General features: G+C 52.0%; 1 protein-coding gene across 7 annotated transcripts in view; it reads right to left on the bottom strand.

The window, feature by feature from the left end:
• Positions 1-3554: 3554 nt before the first annotated feature.
• The window catches only part of SCN5A (sodium voltage-gated channel alpha subunit 5), an 87970-nt gene continuing 71628 nt past the window's right edge, over positions 3555-19896 (bottom strand). For 4 of the 7 annotated variants that reach the window (XM_033863707.2, XM_033863712.2, XM_033863706.2 and 1 more), the window contains 7 exons: positions 17302-17424; positions 15187-15468; positions 13002-13055; positions 12275-12412; positions 11503-11607; positions 10035-10305; positions 3555-6958 (listed from right to left, as the gene is read on the bottom strand). In XM_033863707.2, the coding sequence (XP_033719598.1) occupies positions 5718-6958; positions 10035-10305; positions 11503-11607; positions 12275-12412; positions 13002-13055; positions 15187-15468; positions 17302-17424 (2214 nt within the window). In that variant the 3' untranslated portion in view covers positions 3555-5717. The remainder of the gene's footprint in view (positions 6959-10034; positions 10306-11502; positions 11608-12274; positions 12413-13001; positions 13056-15186; positions 15469-17301; positions 17425-19896) is intronic. The other 3 variants (XM_033863709.2, XM_033863710.2, XM_033863711.2) reach the window with 2 other exon arrangements.

Genomic DNA, 19896 nt, shown 5'->3' with positions numbered 1-19896 from the left:
TTCTCTGGGTTGTCTTTTTGTTTTATTTATGGTTTCCTTTGCTGTGCAAAAGCTTTTGAGTTTAATTGGGTCTCATTTGCTTATTTTTGGTTTTATTTTCGTTATTCTTGGAGGTGGATCCAAAAAGATACTGCTGCAAGTTATGTCAATGAGTGTTCTGCCTATGTTTTCTTCTAAGAGTTTTATGATATCCAGTCTTACATTTAGGTACTTAATCCATTTTGAGTTTATTTTTGTGTATGATATTAGAGAATGTTCTAATTTTATTCTTTTACATGGAGCTGTCCAGTTTTCCCAGCACTTATTGAAGAGACTGTTTTTTCTCCATTGTATATTCCTCCTCCTTTGTCAAAGATTAATTAACCACAGGTGTGTGGGCTTATTTCTGGGCTTTCTGTCCTGTCCCATTGATCTATATTTCTATTTTTGTGCCAGTATCATACTGTTTTGATTACTGTAGCTTTGTAGTATAGTTTGAAATCAGGGAGCCTGATTCCCTCCAACTCTGTTTTTTCTTTTTCAAGATTGCTTTGGCAACCTTTTGTGTTTCCATACAAGTTTTAAGATATTTTGTTCTAGATCTGCAAAAAAATGCCATTGGTAATTTGCTAGGAATTGCATTGAATCTGTAGATTGCCTTGGGTAGTGTAGTCATTTTGACAATATTTAGTTTTCCAATCCAAGGACATGGTATATCTTTCCAACTGTTTGTGTCACCTTTGATTTCTTTCATCAGTGTCTTACAGTTTTTGGAGTATGGGTCTTCTCCTCCTTAGGTAGGTTTATTCCTAGGTATTTTATTCTTTTTGATGTGATGGTAAATGGAATTGTTTCCTAATTTCTCTTTCTGATCTTTCATTCGTAGTGTATAGAAATGCAATAGATTTCTGTGTATTAATTTTGTATCTTGCAACTTTACTGAATTCATTGATGAGCTCTAGTAGTGTTCTGGTAGCATCTTTAGGATTTTCTATGTACAGTATCATGTCATCTGCAAACAGTAAGTTTTACTTCTCCTTTTGCAACTTGAATTCCTTTTCTTTTTCTTCTCTGATTGCTGTGTCTAGGACTTCCAAAACTACATTGAATAAAAGTGGCAAGAGTGGACATCCTTGTCTTGTTCCTTATCTTGGAGGAAATGCTTTCAGCTTTTCACTGTTGAGTATGATGTTAGCTGTGGGTTTGTCATATACGGTGTTTATTATGTTGAGGTAAGTTCCCTCTAGGCCCACTTTCTGGAGAGTTTTTATCATAAATGGGAGTTGAATTTTGTCAAAAGCATTTTCTGTATCTACTGAGATGATCATATGGTTTTTGTTCTTCAATTTGTTGATGTAGTGTATCACACTGATTGATTTGTGGATATTGAAAAATCCTCACATTACTGGGATAAATCCCACTTGATCATGGTGTATGATCCTTTTAATGTATTGTTGGATTGGTTTGCTAGTGTTTTGTAAAGGATTTTTGCAAGCAGCTGTGGGCTCAGGAAGACTGTAAGCAGCCTGTCTGCTGATGGGTGAGGCTGTATTCCCACCCTGTTGGTTGTTTGGTCTCAGCACTGGAGCCTGCAGGCTGTTGGGTGGGGCCAGATCTTGGTGACAAAATGGCAGCCTCTGGGAGAGCTCACACCAATGAATACTCCCAATACTTCCTCCACCAGTGTCCTTGTGCCCAAAGTGAGCCACAGCTACTCCCGCCTCCCCAGGAGACCCTCCGAGTCCATCAGGTAGGTCTGGCCCAGGCTTCTATGAAGTCACTGCTTTTTTCCTTGGGTCCCAGTGTGCATGAGAACTTGTGTACATTCTCCAAGAGTGGAGTGTCTGTTTCTCCTGGTTCTGTGGAGTTCCTGCAATCAAGCCCTGTTGGCCTTCTAAGCCAAATGCTCTGGGGGCCTGACATGGGGCTTAGAACTCTCACTCCTGTGTGAGAACCACTGAGATATAATTATTTTCCAGTTTGTGGGCCACCCGCCCTGCGGGTATGGATTTCATTATATTGTGAATGCGCCTCTTCTACCATCTCGTTGTGGCTTCTTCTTTGTCTTTGGATGTAGAGTATCTTTTTGATAGTTCCAGTCTTTTTTGTCAATGGTTGTTCAGCAGCTAATTGTGATTTTGGTGCTTTCGTGCGAGATGGTGAGCTGAAGTCCTTCTACTCCGTTGTCTTGTCTCACACTCCTCTCCTCATGTTGTTTTCACTCTTTTTGCTGCAATTTCTAATACAAAATATATTTTCTTTCACCACCCAGTGTACATACAGGCACTCACCCAAGTTTTCTATGTATATCTGAAACAATAGCTTCACAAAACAACACTTATCCTAAGCACATAGCATCCACTGCTATTTTAAATTCTGATATCATTTTAAAAAAAGCTGGTCGTGGCCCACTACACTGGGACATGGCCTGCCCTTTGAAATGCCCTGGTCCGGCTGGGGAGACAATTAAACAAGTGTCACAGGAGGTTAAAGTGGACTGTCTCTGCCCCTGTTTTGACCAAGGGACCAATACCAAGGGTTTCAGGTTGCCAAACCATGTGTCTCTTGTATGCAGATAGCTTACAAGGGAAATGGAGCCGGACATGGGGACCCCGTAGTCACATCAAGGATAGAAAAAGGGGTCCAAGGGAACCTGTTGTGAGTGGGTTTCTTGCAGAGAACTGTCATGAGTTGTTTCCAGGACGCTGTGGCTTTCTTCTTGAGGATGGCCAGTGTGTGGAGGGTTCCACCTTCTAACCCTGGCCTGCTGAGGGGGGCTTCCTGGGCCTTCTTGGAGAGCTTTGACATGGAGGACTGGGCCTCACTGGGCCTGAGAAAGCTCAAGTGGACCAGCCCTGGGACCTGGAGGGAGGGTTGCTCTGGTGGTGGCCTTGGAGCACACTGCTGCCGGGGCCTAGCCACGGGCCAGTGTGGGTGGGGCAAGTGTGCTTAGTGCTTCCTGAGGACCAGAGGCAGCAGGCAGAGAGGGGCTGTGTGAGCCTCCACAACAGGGCTACCGGGAAGGTCCAGGGGCTTGGCAGGAAGAGGCTGGGAGTAGACCCACAGGTGCCCACAGGCAAAGGAAGGGTCACGGGGCACCTGGAAGAGTGCATTCCTAGGGCTGAGGAGACTACAGGGAGAAGGCCCAGTAGGGAGTCTCCAGAAAGCCAGAAGATGCCCGTATGAGAGTCCCCTCTAGCCGTCCAGCCACCCTATCTCCGACTGTCGTAGGACTGGACACTCTCAGGATGAGGCTAAGATGGTATTTACAACAGAGTGGCTGAAGGCTGCTGTTTCACCCAAGACTGAGTGGAAAAGCCCCAGCATTGGCCTGGTTTTTACCCGGGGCCAGGGAAGATTGTCTCCACTGAATGAAGCTGAAAGGGACAGGAAGAGGCAAAAATAAAGGCTGGATATATAAAACTGAATCACTTTGCTGTATACCAGAAACTAACACAATATTGTAAATTTGTAAATCAACTATGCTTCAATTAAAAAAAAAGAACAGGGTCCAGGCCAGGTCATGTAAGCCATTTATTGGTTTGTTTTAAAAATATGTATCTTATTTACGCACGAAGTTTGGTGAGAAGTGCTTGGGTAGTTCAGACAACGGCTGGCACTTGGTGCAGCCAGCGTCGTCTGTCAGCGGCCGGCCCCGGGCACCTGCCTCAGGCTCCCAGGCTGTCCCCACATATAAAACCCCAGTTGCCTTCTGGTCAGCTGGGCCTGCAGGCCAGCCGGCCTCCCAGCCTCATCCCCGTCCATGCAGCAGGCTCTGGGTGCCAGGTGCCAGGGAGGGCACACACCTCTCCAAGCCTTAAGAGCACAGCACAGAGAGCTACAAAAATAAGATTTCCACTCAGAGAAGTGTCGCTGGGACAGTTAAAAACCACATCCCACGCTGGACTCAAAGGGAACATGGGAGAAGAGAAATCACTGGGGTGGAAGGGGGTGGAGGCTGGGGCTGCCACCAAGGGAACTCAGGTGACAAGAAGAAACATAATACTTGTCTCGCCGGCAGTGTCCCCTTAGCTCCCCACGGCCAGCTCCCTGACGGCTCGGCGAGGTAGGTTAGGACAGCCAGCTTCTGGCTTCCCGGGCTGCCCTGAGAGGTGGCTGCCGCCGGGTGGAGGGCGGCTTTGCTGGAGAGCGGATTTGGGCAGCCGAGCCCCTGCCTGCACAGGCTCCACCAGCCACCACTGTCACTCTCAGGGTGACAGTTCTCTACATTAAAAGATTTGCATATGCTAAGTAGGATTGTCAGCAGCTGAAGAGGCCCTGGGGGTGGTAATTGGACTAGAAAAAGTATTTTTCCCTGAAAAGGCCTGCTCACAAGACCTATGGGCAGCCTGGCCGCTGCCCCAGAAGGTCCTGCATGCAGGTGCCACCAGGACCCTGGGCTGAGCGGGAGGGGCTGGTCCAGGGTCACACTACTCCCTTTCCCAGGGGGCCTGGGGTCCATTCCCCTCCCAGGGCACAGGGACTGGGCCTGAGCCTCCTGAGGCCCCTTCTCTGCACAGGGCCCGAACAGCCCTCCCCACTCCCATGCCACTGCATCTGGAGAGGAGCTGGAGGCCACACGGGCATCCCCTCACAGCTGGGCAGAGACAGAAAGGTCCGGAGAGAGAGCCTGGGTGATGACAACAGACTCCCTTCTCCACATGGGCCAGGGGCCCCCGCTCTGAGGGCTGTTGTGTTTCTCAGCCCTAACCCCACGGGCTCAGCCTTCTCTTCCTCGCCTGTGGGGCAGGGCCGGCCAGGCTGGGCAGCAAGGACAAGCTGGGTGGCAGGAAGTGAGTGGGGCTCCTCCCTCAGGCCCTTCGTTTAACGTTAATACACTAACAGAGGCCACGCTCTCCAGGGAAGAAAGGCAACATCAGTGCCGAGGACCAGCCCTGGGACCCGGGACACTCTCTTCTGGAAGCTTGTTGTATCTGTAGAACTGACCCCAGGGTGGCCTGCATAAAAATACAAGGGGAAAATGGACCTTGGGTACAATGGAAGGCCAGGATGAGCCCCGGCTGACAAGAATCCCACCCATGGGGGCCGGGAGGAAAGGCCTGTCTCCCTTAGGCTAGGGCAGAAGAGGCTGCCTGGTGCTCACCTCGGGGAGCCCAGGCCACACGTGGCCTGTGTCTGGCCTCTGTGTGTATGGGAGCATGCACACGCATGAAGGGGAAGGGGTTCAGCCCTCTTGGCACCTTAGCCCAACCCCTGGGCAGTGAAGGCCTGTGGGACCCACACTGGATTTCACTTTTGCTTTGACAACAGAGTCCCAGCAGCTCCATAGACACTCTTGTGCAGAGTTAAGAAGAGGCAGCGGGAATTGCTGCCGATCCATCCATGAAAAAAGTTAGTTCTTTGCTCAAGTAAAAAAATATCAAATATAATAAATTTATGAAAGCCCGTTCACAACACCTACAGTCTCAGTTTTGTATTTTGTCTCAGCAGCTGGGATGGAGTTGCTTGTCAGAGCCCTGGGGTGTTGCCTGACCAGAACCTTCCGCCAGGACTGGTACACTTGGGGCCTCTAGGGACAGGCCACCCCGAATGGCTGGCGTAGCCAAATGCTTCCAGGCATCAGCATGGTGCACAGGGCTCTGCCTTGTCGGTCCATGGGGCTGAGGCTCATCTCTCACTCCTGAAGCCCAAAGCAAGGACAGATGGCCCAACGGCTGCTGGTCTGGGGCTGCATTTGGGTTTGCCATGACGCTGTGCGCTGGCCCACCGGGGCACGCTCACACGACAGATTCACGGTCCCTGTCTGGGGACGGGGGGATGTCCGCGAGATCTTCGCTGGGGCTGTAGTCAGATGCCCGCGCCTGGGGGTTATCGCTGGTGGCCCTGGTAACGCTGTCGTAGGAGGGTGGGAAGGACGTGGAGGAGATGGAGGAGCTGGAGGGCGGGACAAGGCGCTGGGAGAAGTTCTCGTTCATCATGTAGGCGATGAGGCCCTCCTGCTCGGGGGCATCCTCCTCGGAGAGGCCGCTGCCGCCCGCCTGCTGGCGGAAGAGGAAGGAGGCGTGCTTCATGGAGCGCCGCAGCAGGTGCCTGCGGAAGGCCCGCTGGATGATCGAGGCCGACACCTCCTCGTGCTTGCGCCGGAGTGTGGTGGTGATGGGCTCGTACGAGATCTTGGACGGGTTGGCCGCCATGAACTTCTCCTCCATTTGGATCTTCAGGGCGTCCATCTCCCCAGACTCGCCCAGGACCCTCTTGGTGAAGGCAAAGAGGATGTCCATGCAGTGGATACGGTCCCCGCTCACCATGGGCAGGTCCATATTGATGAGGCTTATCTGGTTGGGCTTGGCGATTCGGAGCGGCTCAGACAGGGCGTCAGCAAAGTCGGACAGGGCCGAATACTCAATGAACTGGGTGGCCTCCGGGTCAAACTTCTCCCAGATCTCATAGAACATGTCGAAGTCATCCTCGCTCAGGGGCTCCGTGCTCTCCTCCGTGGCCACACTGAAGTTCTCCAGGATGATGGCGATGTACATGTTGACCACGATGAGGAAGGAGATGATGATGTAGGTGGTGAAGAAGAGGATGCCCACGGCGGGGCTCCCGCAGTTCCCCCGGGAGCCATTGCTGTTGGGCAGGGTGGGGTCGCAGTAGGGAGGCCCCGTGTTGAGGATGGGGCTGAGGAGCCCGTCCCAGCCTGCCGACGTGGTGATCTGGAAGAGGCAGAGCATGCTGTTGGCAAAGGTCTGGAAGTTGAACATGTCATCAATGCCAGCCTCCCACTTGACGTAGGCGAAGTTGGCCATGCCGAAGATGGAGTAGATGAACATGACCAGGAAGAGCAGCAGCCCAATATTGAAGAGGGCGGGCAGGGACATCATGAGCGCGAAGAGCAGCGTGCGGATGCCCTTGGCCCCGCGGATCAACCTGAGGATGCGGCCAATCCGGGCCAGGCGGATGACTCGGAAGAGCGTTGGGGAGAAGAAGTACTTCTGGATGATGTCTGAGAGCACAGTGCCTGTGGGAAACAATGCAGACTGTGGCCACTGATGGCATTGCTGTCCTCCCTCCAGCCCAGCATCGCTGGGAGGGGTCTCTGTACAGCGAGGAGCCAGGAAGTGGAGGCCTGGGTCACCTGGGGCCTGCAAGGACCCTGCCTCCACCCACCTCTTTGAGCCTCCATTGCTGCATCTGTGGTCCAGAAAAGGAGGACCTACAGTACCTGCATCTTTTGCAAAGTGCCTTCTTAGCTCTCCTTTCCTTAGGCTCCTGAGAACACCTGCAGAGCCGTACCAGGCCCATCTTCCAGATCTTGGGTTCTGAGGCCTCAGGGGACTTTCTCAGCATCTTGGTGGCCCACCTTGGACCAGAACTCGGGAACTTTTAGCTCCTTGCTACTCAAAGTGTGGTCCAAGGACCAGAAGCCTGATCTCCTGGGCACTTATCAGGAATGCAGAATCTCAGCTCCGCCCCAGACCCACTGTGTTTTAACAAGCCCAGGTCGTTTGTGTGCACACTGAAATACAAGAGGCACTGGCCAGGCAGTCGGCCCACTCCCCGCACCTCACCTGTCACATCTCAGCCTCTCTGAGGTGCTTCCTATGACCCTCTCAACTCTGCTAGCTGCCAGGCCTGCCCACCCATCTCCACTGACTACTCTGGATTTGGAGTTTCAAGAAGCAGGGATGTAAGTTATAGGGGAAAGCGTGGAATGCACTTGCCTCGTATTGGCCCAAGTGACCTTTCCCAACTCCTCATATGATAATAATGTCACCGGCTGACATATGTCCAGTGTTCACTGTCAATAGGGCACTGGGCTGAGCAATTCATACCCATCCATTTAGCCCTTCCAACAGAAGAAAGGGCTTACCCTAGGAGGAAAGCTGATACCATCATCCTCATTTTCTGGAAGAGGAAACTTATCTAAGTTACCACCTAGTCAGTGAGAAGCTGCGATTTGACTCAGACACTCTGGCTCCAAGTCGACATGTTAACTATGCCTCTCTGGTACACAAGCTCTGGGATCACCAGGTGTTCCTGAGGACAGACGGCACCTCCTGGAATCTCTGAGACTATGCCTCAAGGGCTCTGTTCCTGTTCCTGACACCCGCATTCTCTAAAGCTTCTCTCCAGTCCTACCAGGCACAATCTCGCCCTCACCCCTGCCTGGGACCTCTCGGAGCATTTCCTGACCTAACTTCCAGCTTCTAACCATCTGTCCATCACTGCAGCCATAGCAGCCCCTGCTTTTGCCTCTGAGGCACTGAAGGCAGGGTCTGAACATGGCAGAAAGATGAAAGCCAGTCACCCCAAGGCAGCGGTCTGTGGAGGCAGGGTCAAGACTGGGCCCTGAACACAAGTGACAAAAGAAAAAAAAATTGATAAATTGGACTTAAAAATAAAAGCTTTGTGCTTCAAGAGATAACAACCAAGAAAGTGAAAAGACAACCTACAGAATGGGAGAAAATATTTGCAAATCATATATCTGATAAGGGACTGGCCTCCAGAATATATAAAGAATTCTTACAACTCAATAAAAACATAAATAAGTCAATTAAAAAATTGAGCAAAGGATTTGAAGACATTCCTCCAAGACATTTCTCTTATTATATACCAAGATATACCAAGATATACCAAGGAAAATGACCAATAAACACATAAAAAGATGTTCATCATCATTAGTCATCAGGGAAATGCAAACCAAAACCGCAATAAGATATCACTTCACACCCACTAGAGTGGCTATAATTAAAAAATACAGAAAATAACAAGTGTTGGTAAGGATGTGGAGTAATTGGAACCCTCATACATTGAGGATGGGAATGTAAAATGGTGCAGCCACTTTGGAAAACAGTTTGGCAGCCCCTCAAAATTTTAGATGACTGGTTGCCAAGGGGCTGGGGAGAGGGAAAATGGGGACTAATCGCTAAATGGGTACAGAGTCTCTTTTGGGGATGAGGAAAATATTCTAAAATTAGAGTGTGATGATGGTTGCACAGCTATGTGAATATACTAAAAAGTACTGAAGTACACTTGAAAGGGTGGATTTATGTTATGTAAATTATATCTCAATAAAACTGTTGTTAAAAAAAGAACTTGGGCTCTGAAGTTAAACAGATATGGGCATGTGCTATGGTCTGAATGTTTCTGTCTCCCCCTAAATTCATATGTTGAAATCCCAACTCTCAAAGATGATGGTATTAGAAGGTGGGACCTTGGTAGGTGCTTAAGTCATGAGGGTGGAGCCCACATAAATGGGATTAGTGCCCTTATAAAAGAGGCTCATGGAGCTCCCTAGCCCCTTCCACTTTGTGAGGACATGGCAAGAAGGTGCAGGTTATGAACCAGGAAAAGGACCCTCACCAGAAAACATTATTATGCTGGTGCCTTAATCTTGGACTTCCAGCATCCAGAACTGTGAGAAGTAAATTTCTGTTGTTTATAAGTTACCCAGTCTGGTATTTTGTTATAGCAGCCTGAGTAGACTGTGTATGAATCCTGTCTCTGCTTCTCCCTAGTTGTATGATTTCCCTGCCTCAGTGCTGACTTTATAAGGTAAACTGCATGAGGCAGGTGATGTCTGAAGGAACCTGGCACATACCTGGGTGGCTAGACTCCAGAATTTTCCATCTCCAAGGATAACTTCTACTTTAGAGGGCCACCTGCCTCCCGACTCTGGAACCTCTTCCTCCTTCAGCCTAAGGGGCAGGCTTCCCTTGGGAAGGCAGGAAAGCCCCCACAGGTCCCACTCCCTTTCCCAGACTCATCCTTGAAGCTCTCCAATCAGAGAGCTGTGTTCCAGGGTTCCAGGGAGGGTGGGGCCAGGAAGGGGTGCTGGGTCCTCTACCAGGTTGGCCCCTTGGCCTGATTGGGCCCTCCCAGATGTGTGTGTGTGTGAGTGTGTGTGTGTGTGTGTGTGTGTGTGTGTGTGTGTGTGTGTGTGTATGAGATGGGGGTAGAGGCAAGGAATGTAGACAGAAAAGAATGTAGGAGCCTGGTGTACTTGTTATGGTGAAGTACAGATCCAGGGCTGGAGGAGAGGGAAAGGCCTGGCCTGGGGAGGGCTTTTCTGCCCAGCCAACTTGCATACCCACCCACGATGGAGAGGATGACAACCACGAAGTCAAAGATGTTCCAGCTGTTGGTGAAGTAATAGTAGCGCAGGGCAGCCATCTTGACGATACATTCGCCTGTGAAGATGGCTACGAAGAGCAGGTTGATCTTGGCCAAGATGTTGACCTTCTCAGGGCTCTGGTCATCTGTCTCCACCATCATGGTCACCATGTTCAAGCAGATGAGAAACATGATGGTGACATCGAAGGCCTGCTTGGTCACAATGTCGAATATGAAGCCCTGGTACTTGTTCTGAAAGGAGGGGCAAAAGACGGGCTCAGCAGGGGTCTCAGACAGGCTAGCACGCCCCCATTGCTGCCTCTCAGCCCAGGCCACCTACCCTCCTACTTCATCCTCTGGGGGGGGGCCAATGCCCCCAGTCACGGGAAGAAGAAGAAGTCAGGATGCTGGCCAGCCTGGCTCTCCTGCTGAAAGTTCCCTGGGCTTCCAGGCCCAGTCCTAGGCTCTCTCTTCCCTGAGACCATCTCTGATGGCTCTTCAGAAAGGGACCTCTCTTACCCCGAGTTTCCTCAGCACATCGTTCATCATGCTTCCCTTTTTGTTCCCACTGTCTGAAGGCTCAAGGTCAGATTTAAATTTCAGTCCTAGTAATTGTCTCAGTCCTCAGGTTAACAAATTTTCTCCACCCTTTTTATGGAATTTATTTTATTTATTCTACTTGGGACTCCCCCAGTGGTCCAGTGGATTCTACTGACTGTATTTATATGTCTTTAATTGTAAGATTATTTGGGGGAAGAGAGACGATTATAAATAAGTGAAAACACACGTCTGCGCATGCACACACACACACACACACACACACACACACGTAACCTAGAACCGAGCATGGAGAACAGGAAAGTATCAGATGAAATGGATGAATTAGATGCAAAAACTGGGGCTGCCACTTACAAGCTAGTGATTTAGGTACCATTCACCTAATTAACCTCAGTACTGACCCCATCCTGCTCCAATACACACACACACACACACACACACACACACACACACACACACACACTTTTTTGGGCCAAGGGAGTCAGCCTAGCAGAGAACCCAGCACCCCTCTGGGCCCCACCTACTAGGGAACTCTACTGCTCAGGGAGTTGCAAGGATGAGGTTATGCACGGGGGTGGGGGCAGGCTGCCCTGCGCTCCCTGGGGAAAGCCTGCAGCCCTGCAGGGGAGAAGGGGGCTCACTGAGAGGTTCCTGTGGGAGGGGAGTGTCCCCTGGGCTACCATAGCTGTCTCATGCCTTCCCTTCTATCTCCGTGAGACTGAGGCCCCTGTGTGTGGTTACAGGTCCCTCCTTTCCTGGACAGGCTGAGGGCCCTAGGTTGGGCCAAAAGACTGTGAAGAGGCCCTGATAGCTGGTCTTGTGGCATGGGGCCTTCCCAGGGTCCCCTCAGCTGGTCCTCCCCACTCCCACCAAATCGAAAGCCTGACTCACCAGGGGCCGTGGGATGGGCTTCTGGGGCTTCTTGGAGCCCAGCTTTTTCATGGCATTGTAGTACTTCTTCTGCTCCTCTGTCATGAAGATGTCCTGGCCCCCTAAGTGCAGAGAGACAGGCACCAGCTTCATTTTGGAGTTCTCAGAGCCCCCAGCATGGAGGGCACAGGGATCTCGCCTCCTTGATGAGGATGCCAGGGTTGCGTTCCTCCGCACTTCCTCTCCTGGGGGAGAAAAGTGTGCCTCTATCCTGCACCAGAGATTCCCCCCACCCCCGGACCTGCTTCTCCTGGGTCCCTGTCCCCATTCTCCTTGAGCTCTCTCTGACTTTGTGACTTGCAAATCCAGTCCCTACTCCCATCCTCTCCCCTGCTCAGCTCAGCCACCTTGGAAGTTCTCTCTGCCCACTTGGTTTGCCTGCCACCCAATCATGGCCCCTCTGATGGAGCTCCTGGAAGACCCTGGCCTCTGTGCAGTACCGCCCCCACCATTGTCCCTGATCACGGACCAGGTAAACAGACACAACCCTCACCCCAGGTTCTCTTAGGAGCCTCATCTCTCAGACTACGGCAGGCGTGGGGCCCCTTGTTACAGGCTTACAGCCCTAAGCAGGTCACATTATAGACACACCCCTCTCCCACCCTATCCCAACAGGAGCAAGAAGAGGACCATCCCCAACAGGAAGGAAAAATGGGGCCAGGAGCTGGAAAGGCTCCCAAGTCCCTGGCATCCAGCCTTGCCCTGCAGCCTGGGGAACCTGTGCTCTACGTATCTTTTTCTTCTGTTGGTTGAAGTTGTCAATGATGACACCGATGAAAAGGTTCAGGGTGAAGAAAGACCCGAAGATGATGAAAATAACAAAGTAGATGTACATGTAGAGATTGTATTCCCACTGGGGCTGCTCTTCATACTAGAGGGGAGAAATCAGACGGGAGGTCAGACAGGCGGGAATGGGGGTGGGCTGGCTGGGTGTGTCAGAGGAAGGTCACCACACAGGGTGTATGTCTGAGTGTGTGTGATGGGTGGGTGGGGATGGAGTTGAGAAGAGTGGGTGGTGGCAGGTGATAAGGGCAGGCATGCTGGGCTCAGGGCTGGCACAGCGTCCCTGCATGGCTCCTTCCCCTGGGCCAATGGGAGGTTTGAGTATATGGGGGCATCTCTCAGCCTGCAACTCTCAGTGTGATGGGGGTGGAGCACAAGGACAAAGGAGAAACTTGATTTATGTCTCTGTTGGTTCCACCCCATCCTCCTGGGGTAAGACTTTGATTCAACTAAATTACAGTGAATTTAATTTGAAAGATATTTGTAAATTTGGGGACTCCTTGGGAGACCACACAACCTTGCCCCAGGGCCAGGCCTAGGCATTCCAGAGAGGCTCAACTCTGGGTTGACACAAGAGACCTGGCCCTTATGGGATGTAGGCCCTGATTCCCTGGGGGCCAAGAAGCTGGGAACCTCGGGTGCCTGACTCAGGCAGAGAGGCCAGTGTGACAACCTACCCCCCTGGAGTCCACAGCTGCATACATGATGTCCATCCAGCCTTTAAATGTTGCCTGGAAGGAAAAAGCAAAAGTAAGGAAATCATTTAATCCTGCATCTATGGAGCTACTTAGGGCTCCCGTCTGGGCAGATTAGGCCAGGAAATAACCTCCTACAAGAAGCAATCAGTCCATCCCACCCTTTCAGCAGTATCCAAACGGCTGGGCGGTCAGGGAAAGGCCTTCTTGTTCAGGGCTGAGGAGGAGGGGAAGCCAGCCAAGCAGACACCCCAAGAAGGTCATACAGTGGGGGAATAAACTTCTTGATGTTGGCCAAGAGACTTCCCTTCAGATCCACATTCATTTCAGATTCTAAAATGACACAGAAGCGCACAGCAGGTATCAGGGAGAGAGAGGTGGCTCTTGGGCTCTCAGTTCTTACTTAAGGTGGACTCCAGGGCTGACCTGGTCCCCTTTGTCATGAGTCTTATTGCTTCTGCTTCATAGCTTTTCAAAGGAAGTCCCTGAAGAATCCCAACCTTCCCTCATACTTAAGGGGGTCCTTTTGCTAGTGGTGTGTTGGCAAATGGCTAACAAATGGCTTTCCAGAAGAAAAAGAAAAGCCCTGATTGTTGCGTTTGCCAGCTTCTCTGTGTAAATACTCCCATCATTGCCATCCTTAAGTTACCAACATGTCACTACTGAACACAGAGTCGGGAAGAGATGCACAGGAGCACAGCGTTGCAATATTTCCACTGCATGGATATAATAGGTGTGAATAACCTCAGGAGCATAGATGATAATAAGTGGTAATGGTGAGTTCTGATTTCGTTTCAATATCATTGAGTTAATTACAAGTTTAAAAAATCTAATTTTTAATAATGGCTTGCCAAATATTGGAAAACGTAGCAATTGGCTCTTGTGAGTCCATACGTGCCGGCGCTGGCATGGCACACAAGGCAGGAAAGAGGAGGCCGAATAGGACAAGGTCCAGGCACTGGCTGCATGGACTGCCCAAGTCTGGGATGCTATGATGATTCAGAAAGAGCCTGGGGGACAGGCTTGCTGGTGAGACCAATTGCCTAGCGGACCTCACTTGTGTCCTTGGCAAAATCCGATCGTGTCCTGAGCCTACTTTCAGGGTATAAGCTGGTCTGCACAGACTTTCCATGTCTAAGAGTTTTCATGAGTCAGGCAAGGCAGAGGGAAACCAAGGCAGCCGCAGAGAAGGCAACTGCTTCAGCTCCCTGTGCCATGGGGCCCTCACCTGTACAGAGAGGCCTGGAGATGCTGTGGGACCTGCTGGGGACCACCCAAGGTTACGAGATGCCCGTGACCGAATTCTTCCCAGCCACTGTGCGGTTCTGTCTGCAACAGAAAGGGGGCTTTCCTTCCAAGTTCTGACATTCGGAAGGGACAGCCACAGGGATGGAAGGTGCTCTGAGTTTGGCTCTAATCATGTTCCCCACGATGTATTTCAGGGGAGTCGTTGGAGAAAGCTATCCCTGTGATTTAAGAGGTGGGCGGAGGGGTGAGGGGATGTGCCAAGCTTCCCTCTGTTCTGGGGACTAGAGACAGGTGTCTGGGCTTTTGGTTGGGACAGCAAGAAGAACAAGCTGCAGCTTTGCATGTTATGGTTCAGACTGATTTCTGTTGTCAAGGTTATTTGTATGCTGTGCATTATAATCACTGAAGCCACTGTCCTCACAAATCAATGGAAACTTTGGAAAGACTGGGGAAGGCCATGCGTGTTTAAACATCACACATCTTGCACATTAGAGATGAAAGGAAATATATTCTTTTAACAACGCAGGAGGTATCACTACCTTTTATAACAGAGGGGCGGCCAGAGTCACAATTTTGCTACTAGTTCAGTCCCTGGGTGCCTATGGTCGTTCACTTGCAATCTGTGCCATCGTACTGCCAAACTGACTGCTGTCTGGGGAGCTGGTTCTGCCGTAGTGCTGAAGCCCCAGGCCATACTTGGAGAATGTAGCATCTTCCTTAGAATGGAAAATCTGGGGCCTTCCCAAGCAGCCAAGAATTCCCTGGAGAATCCTACGCCTCCTTTGGGCAACATGATCCTATCGTGAGGATCCAGAGTGGCCTCGCTCTCCCTCACCTGCCCACAGCACAGGGGAAGGTGCCTGTTGCTGGTCAGCCAGTAGGAGGAAGGAAGGCCCTTCCCCACCCCCACAGAACTTACCACCTGCAGAAGGGCCAGGTACCCAGCCCCCACGTTGTCAAAGTTGACTTTCACCTTGGTCCAGTACAATTCACCAGTCACGTTGAAAGACATACAGTCGCTCTTGTTGTTCACGATGGTGTAGTTCAAGGGCAGGTCTCCCTCAGTCTGGTTGATGCATCTCCCAAACTTCCCCGCGAAGAGGTTCACGCCCATGATACTGAAGATGAGCCAGAAGATGAGGCAGACGAGGAGGACGTTCATGATGGAGGGGATGGCGCCCACCAGGGCATTGACCACAACCTCAAGTGGGCAGAGAAGAGGCTCAGTTCCTGGGGGTGCCCAGAACACACACCCTTTTCAAGAGCCCCAAACTACTCAACCTCCTGGGTATAGGTCCCTATGGGGGTGGGGAACAATTCCTGTCCCCAGTGAAGCCCATGGCTAGAAGCTCTGGTGGGCAGCGAGGGGAGTGAGAGAGAACACACATGCCTTTTGCTTTGCACCCTAAAGTCTGACACAGCTCAGAACATCTGCCTTTCCCTTCTTGGCTCTGCCCGGAATCCATGACCTTCAAACTTAATTTTCAGCAGGGTCTCTGCTGGATGAGTATGCCACAAGTCTGATGAGAAAGGGCCTCTGGAGATACACTCTCTGAGCTAAGCTTCTGATTTTCTTTGGGGTTGCTGCTACCGGGATGGATGGGTGTTCTCCTGTAAAGTGTGCCCAGGGGACCTCCGGGTGGTACGTCTGGAGGGTGCTCTGACAGCCCTCCCATGCTGCGGTGGGAGCAGGGCTGGCAGGGAGGGTGGTGTGCGCGCTCCCTGTGCCTCTGCCCTCCCCAGGGAGAGGCTCTCTGACCCCATGGGGCCATGGCCCCATGCTCTTCATTTAAACTCACAGCACCCAGGAGAAGTATCATTGGCAAAAATAACTGGGGACTCCACTCCAGTAAGGGACCTAGTTCTCAGCTGTCTGTGAGCCAGGAACATGTTTGCCACACAGACTAGGAGCGGAGCTGGTGTGGGGCTGGGCGGTGGATATGGTAATGCTGACACACGCAAAGAAGGGGGTCGGTCCGTGGCCCCCCAGCAGGCATGATGAACATGGGAACAGGGTGGGAAACCAACTCTCCCGTTTGCCCTTCTCTGGCTCTGTGGCCAGCAGCCACAGCAGAGGCATTCCTGGCAACTAGTGTCTCCTCCATGTCCCCTTGTCCCAGAACAAAATGTCCTTGCTCCCGAAGAGACATTTAACTTAGGTCGGATTATTCACTTGTGAACGGCTTCCCACCAGAAATAAACAGCTTGCTTCTCCATGGATTGGGGGTGTGAGCAAAGTTCAAAACCATCAACCAAATTGGGGCTGTGTAATGGTGCCTGCTGGGTCAGTGAGAGACACACAGATGTGTCTGCTAAAGTCACAACAGAACTGTGAACATTTTGTAAAAACAAGAAACAAAAAAAACCCACACACACAAACACATGGGTTCGTTTTCTTGCTATATAAAATGGATAATGATTTTTCTTGGTGGGCTTTTCAATTTGCCTTATATGTGCACATTCTTTGGTAAAATTTGGTGACTTGAAACAAACGCAGAGGGCTCTGCACTTAGAAAATAGTGCCAAAGAGTTTACTAAGCAAATACAAGCTGCTCTCTCATGGTGAGAATACAGCTGGCTCCTTCCTTGCTTCCTTCATCCTCCCTAGCACTGCCCTACTGCCTATCACAGACAGAGGGAAGGCAGCCTGTGATGGCCAGGAGGCAGGGGACAGGGACGGACACATGGAGCCGGGGCGCACACAGACACGAGGCCCCGCTGGAGAGCAGAAGCCGAAGGGGCCCTGGGCCGGTGGGGCTGGCTGCAGCTGAGACGCCTGTGCCCCAGGCCTCACTTCCTCTCCATTATCCAGGGCTCTCTGGCCCTCGTGGAGCCCACAGGGCTGGGGGTGGCAGGCCTGGGGGGAGGTTCACACAGCTCTCCATCTCCGAGTGCCACCAAGCCCAGCCGTGCTTCCTGGAGATCCTGCACATGCTCCCACCGGGTCAGGGCCGCCTGGACAGCAAGTGGGCCTGCGGGTCCCCTCCATGGAGCCACCTCCCACTGCCCCTGTGGGAAGAGCCACCCCTCTTACCCTCATGCCCTCAAATCGTGACAGGGCTCGCAGGGGTCGGAGCGCACGCAAGGTCCGCAGTGACTTGATGGGGCCCATCTCAGCAAAGCCCAGTGCATTGGCCACCAGGCTGATCAGCGAGACCTGTGGGAGGCAGGGTGGGAGTGGAGCCACGGGGACAGTTCGAGACAGTGGCAGGGCTCCTGGCCCACCGAAAACAGGCTGGGTGTGAGAGAGCCAGCAGGTCTTCCTGTGTCCAGTCTTTCTGATTCCCGGCTGGATCGTTTTCACAGGCTGTCCTGCGTTGGGCCAGCCTTCCTGCGGCCCAAGAGGCTGGGGGCAAGCCCAAGCATGTCCCAGCTTTCAGACCTTCACTGAGGGCCTGCTATGTGCACTTCACACACACACACACACACACACACACACACACACACACACACTCTCACACGTCTGTAATAGCCGCAATCACCCCAGGACGTGTAATGCACCTCCCAATGCTACAGATGAGAAAACTGAGTTCCAAAGCCACCCGCTAGTGTGGAGGAGCAGGGTCACAAAGCCTGGGCTTTAGGTCCCATGTGCTTTCCTTCAAGTCAGATTCTTGGGCCTGCCCCTTCCCTGCCCCGAAGTAGACTCTCTGGGGAAGAAGGACTGTCCTGAGTTGAGTATGAGCAGACAAGACAATCCTGGGGCATTTCCCCAAAGCTGGACCTCACAACATTCTGCCGTCTTCAAAGAAGGGAAGCGCAGATGGAGCCCCTGAGGGCTGTTCTCTGCTGTCTGCTTTCTCTGCCCCGCCCTCACCAGGGCATTTCCACCCAGCAGATTTTATCCTTCTAAAGTTCCAGGGGCATCCAAACCCTTCTTATGTCAATGCTGGCCGGTGATCACAGGTTAGAAGTGGCCTCCTGCCTGACCTCGCCGGCAATCACCATTACCACCACCCTAGCTCTGAGGGCAGCCTGACGGTGGCGAGGGGCTGCAGGCGGGGCCCTGACTCCCGGACCCTCCTCCCAGGCTTGGAAGCAGCAGGTTGGGAGAAGGCTGGGCAGAGGGGCTTGGAAGAGGAAGATTCCCAGGATGGACTTCTGTGCTGCCCCCACCCGGGAGAGGATGAGGGGCATCTCTCAGGGACTTGCTGCTGAGGGCAGCCAGGTCCGGCCAGTCTCCCCGCCTAGCTCCCAGCAGGCCAGCCTTGTCTGTTGCTTCCAAAGCTCGCCCTGCCTGCTCCACCCAATGTCAGTTGATGGCAACTCCATCCTTCCAGCTGCTCAGGCCACAGGCCTTGGCATCATCCCTGCCTTCTCTCTGTCTCTCACATCCTACATCCAACCCATCAGGATTTCCTGTTGGCTCTGCCTTCAAAATATGTCAGAAGTCCAAATATTTCTCACCGCTTCCACTGCCACCATCCTGGCCAGGCCGCCATCATCTCTCCCCTGGATCACTTCCACAACCTCCCAACCTTCTCCCTGCCTCCACTCCCCTCCCCCACCACCCTGACAGGGTGATTCTTTCATAACATGAGTCAGATGATGTCGCTCTTCTGTCCAAAGCCCTTCAACGTCTCCCCATTTCATTCTAAATAAAGGCCCATGCTTTTCAAAGGCTGCATCCGTTCTACCCCATGCAGTCTGGCCTCATCTCCTGCACTTCCCTTCCCCACTCCTCTGCTCCAGCCACTCTGGCCTCCCTGCAGTTCCTCAAGTATCCCAGGCACCCTCCTACCATAGGACCTTTGCACTGCTGTTCCAACCTCTGTTTGGAATGTTCTGCAGACATCTGCCTGGCTAACCCCAACCTCCTTCAAATGTCACCACAGTGAGCCCACTCTGGCCAGCCTGTTTAAGGTTCTAATCTCTACCTTCCTTTCTCCCTGAGTCCTGGCCCTCCTAACCCCCTTCCCTCTCTACTTCCTCTTCTCCATGTGTATACATCACCAGCATAATATAAAGCTGGCTCATGTATTATGTTTCTGGTTCACAGTCACCTTCCTGCGTGCAGGCAGGGGTTTTGTCTGTTTTGTTCCCCAAGATCCTCAGCATCTACAATAGCACCCACATACAGTAGATGCTCAATAGTATCGAAAAAATGCATGAACTGAACATGGAAACATCCTTTTCCAGATCTTGAGGCCTGAAGTCCACCATTTCCATGAAGTGTGGGGATAGGGGGGCATGGCCAGTGTCTGGAAAGCTGGATTCCAGCACCCACTTCCTTCTCCTTGACCTTGGGCCAGGCCCTTCTCTGCTGTGAGCCTCAGTTTCCTTCTCCACAGGCTAATTCTCCAATCTTGAGAATTTCAGGCCCTTAGACCTGGCCTCAGTGGAATTCCCCAAGGTGGCAGGTGGTGGGAGGTGGGTGGGCTTCCCCAGAAGTCTTTGCAAACTCTATCTGGCCTGCCCTGAGGGAGTCCCAAAAAGCTGCAAGAACAGCTGGGTGAGGGGGCCTCAGGGCAGAGCTGCCAGGATCCCAGGCCTTCCCCTGGCCCTTTGGCAAGGAGGCTTCAGGGGTCCTCTCCCTCATCTCAGGGAGGCTCTGAGGGCTCTAGGCTGTAAGAGCATCCTGAGCTCCCCCCGTCTCTGCCAACCCAGCACCTCTCACCCCAGCATTAGC

The sequence above is a fragment of the Tursiops truncatus genome, chromosome 10, assembly GCF_011762595.2.
Source record: "Tursiops truncatus isolate mTurTru1 chromosome 10, mTurTru1.mat.Y, whole genome shotgun sequence".
Classification (NCBI taxonomy): Eukaryota; Metazoa; Chordata; class Mammalia; order Artiodactyla; family Delphinidae; genus Tursiops; species Tursiops truncatus.
Note: the sequence above shows the minus strand (reverse complement) of the source record. Positions and strands in the feature narration are given on the sequence as shown.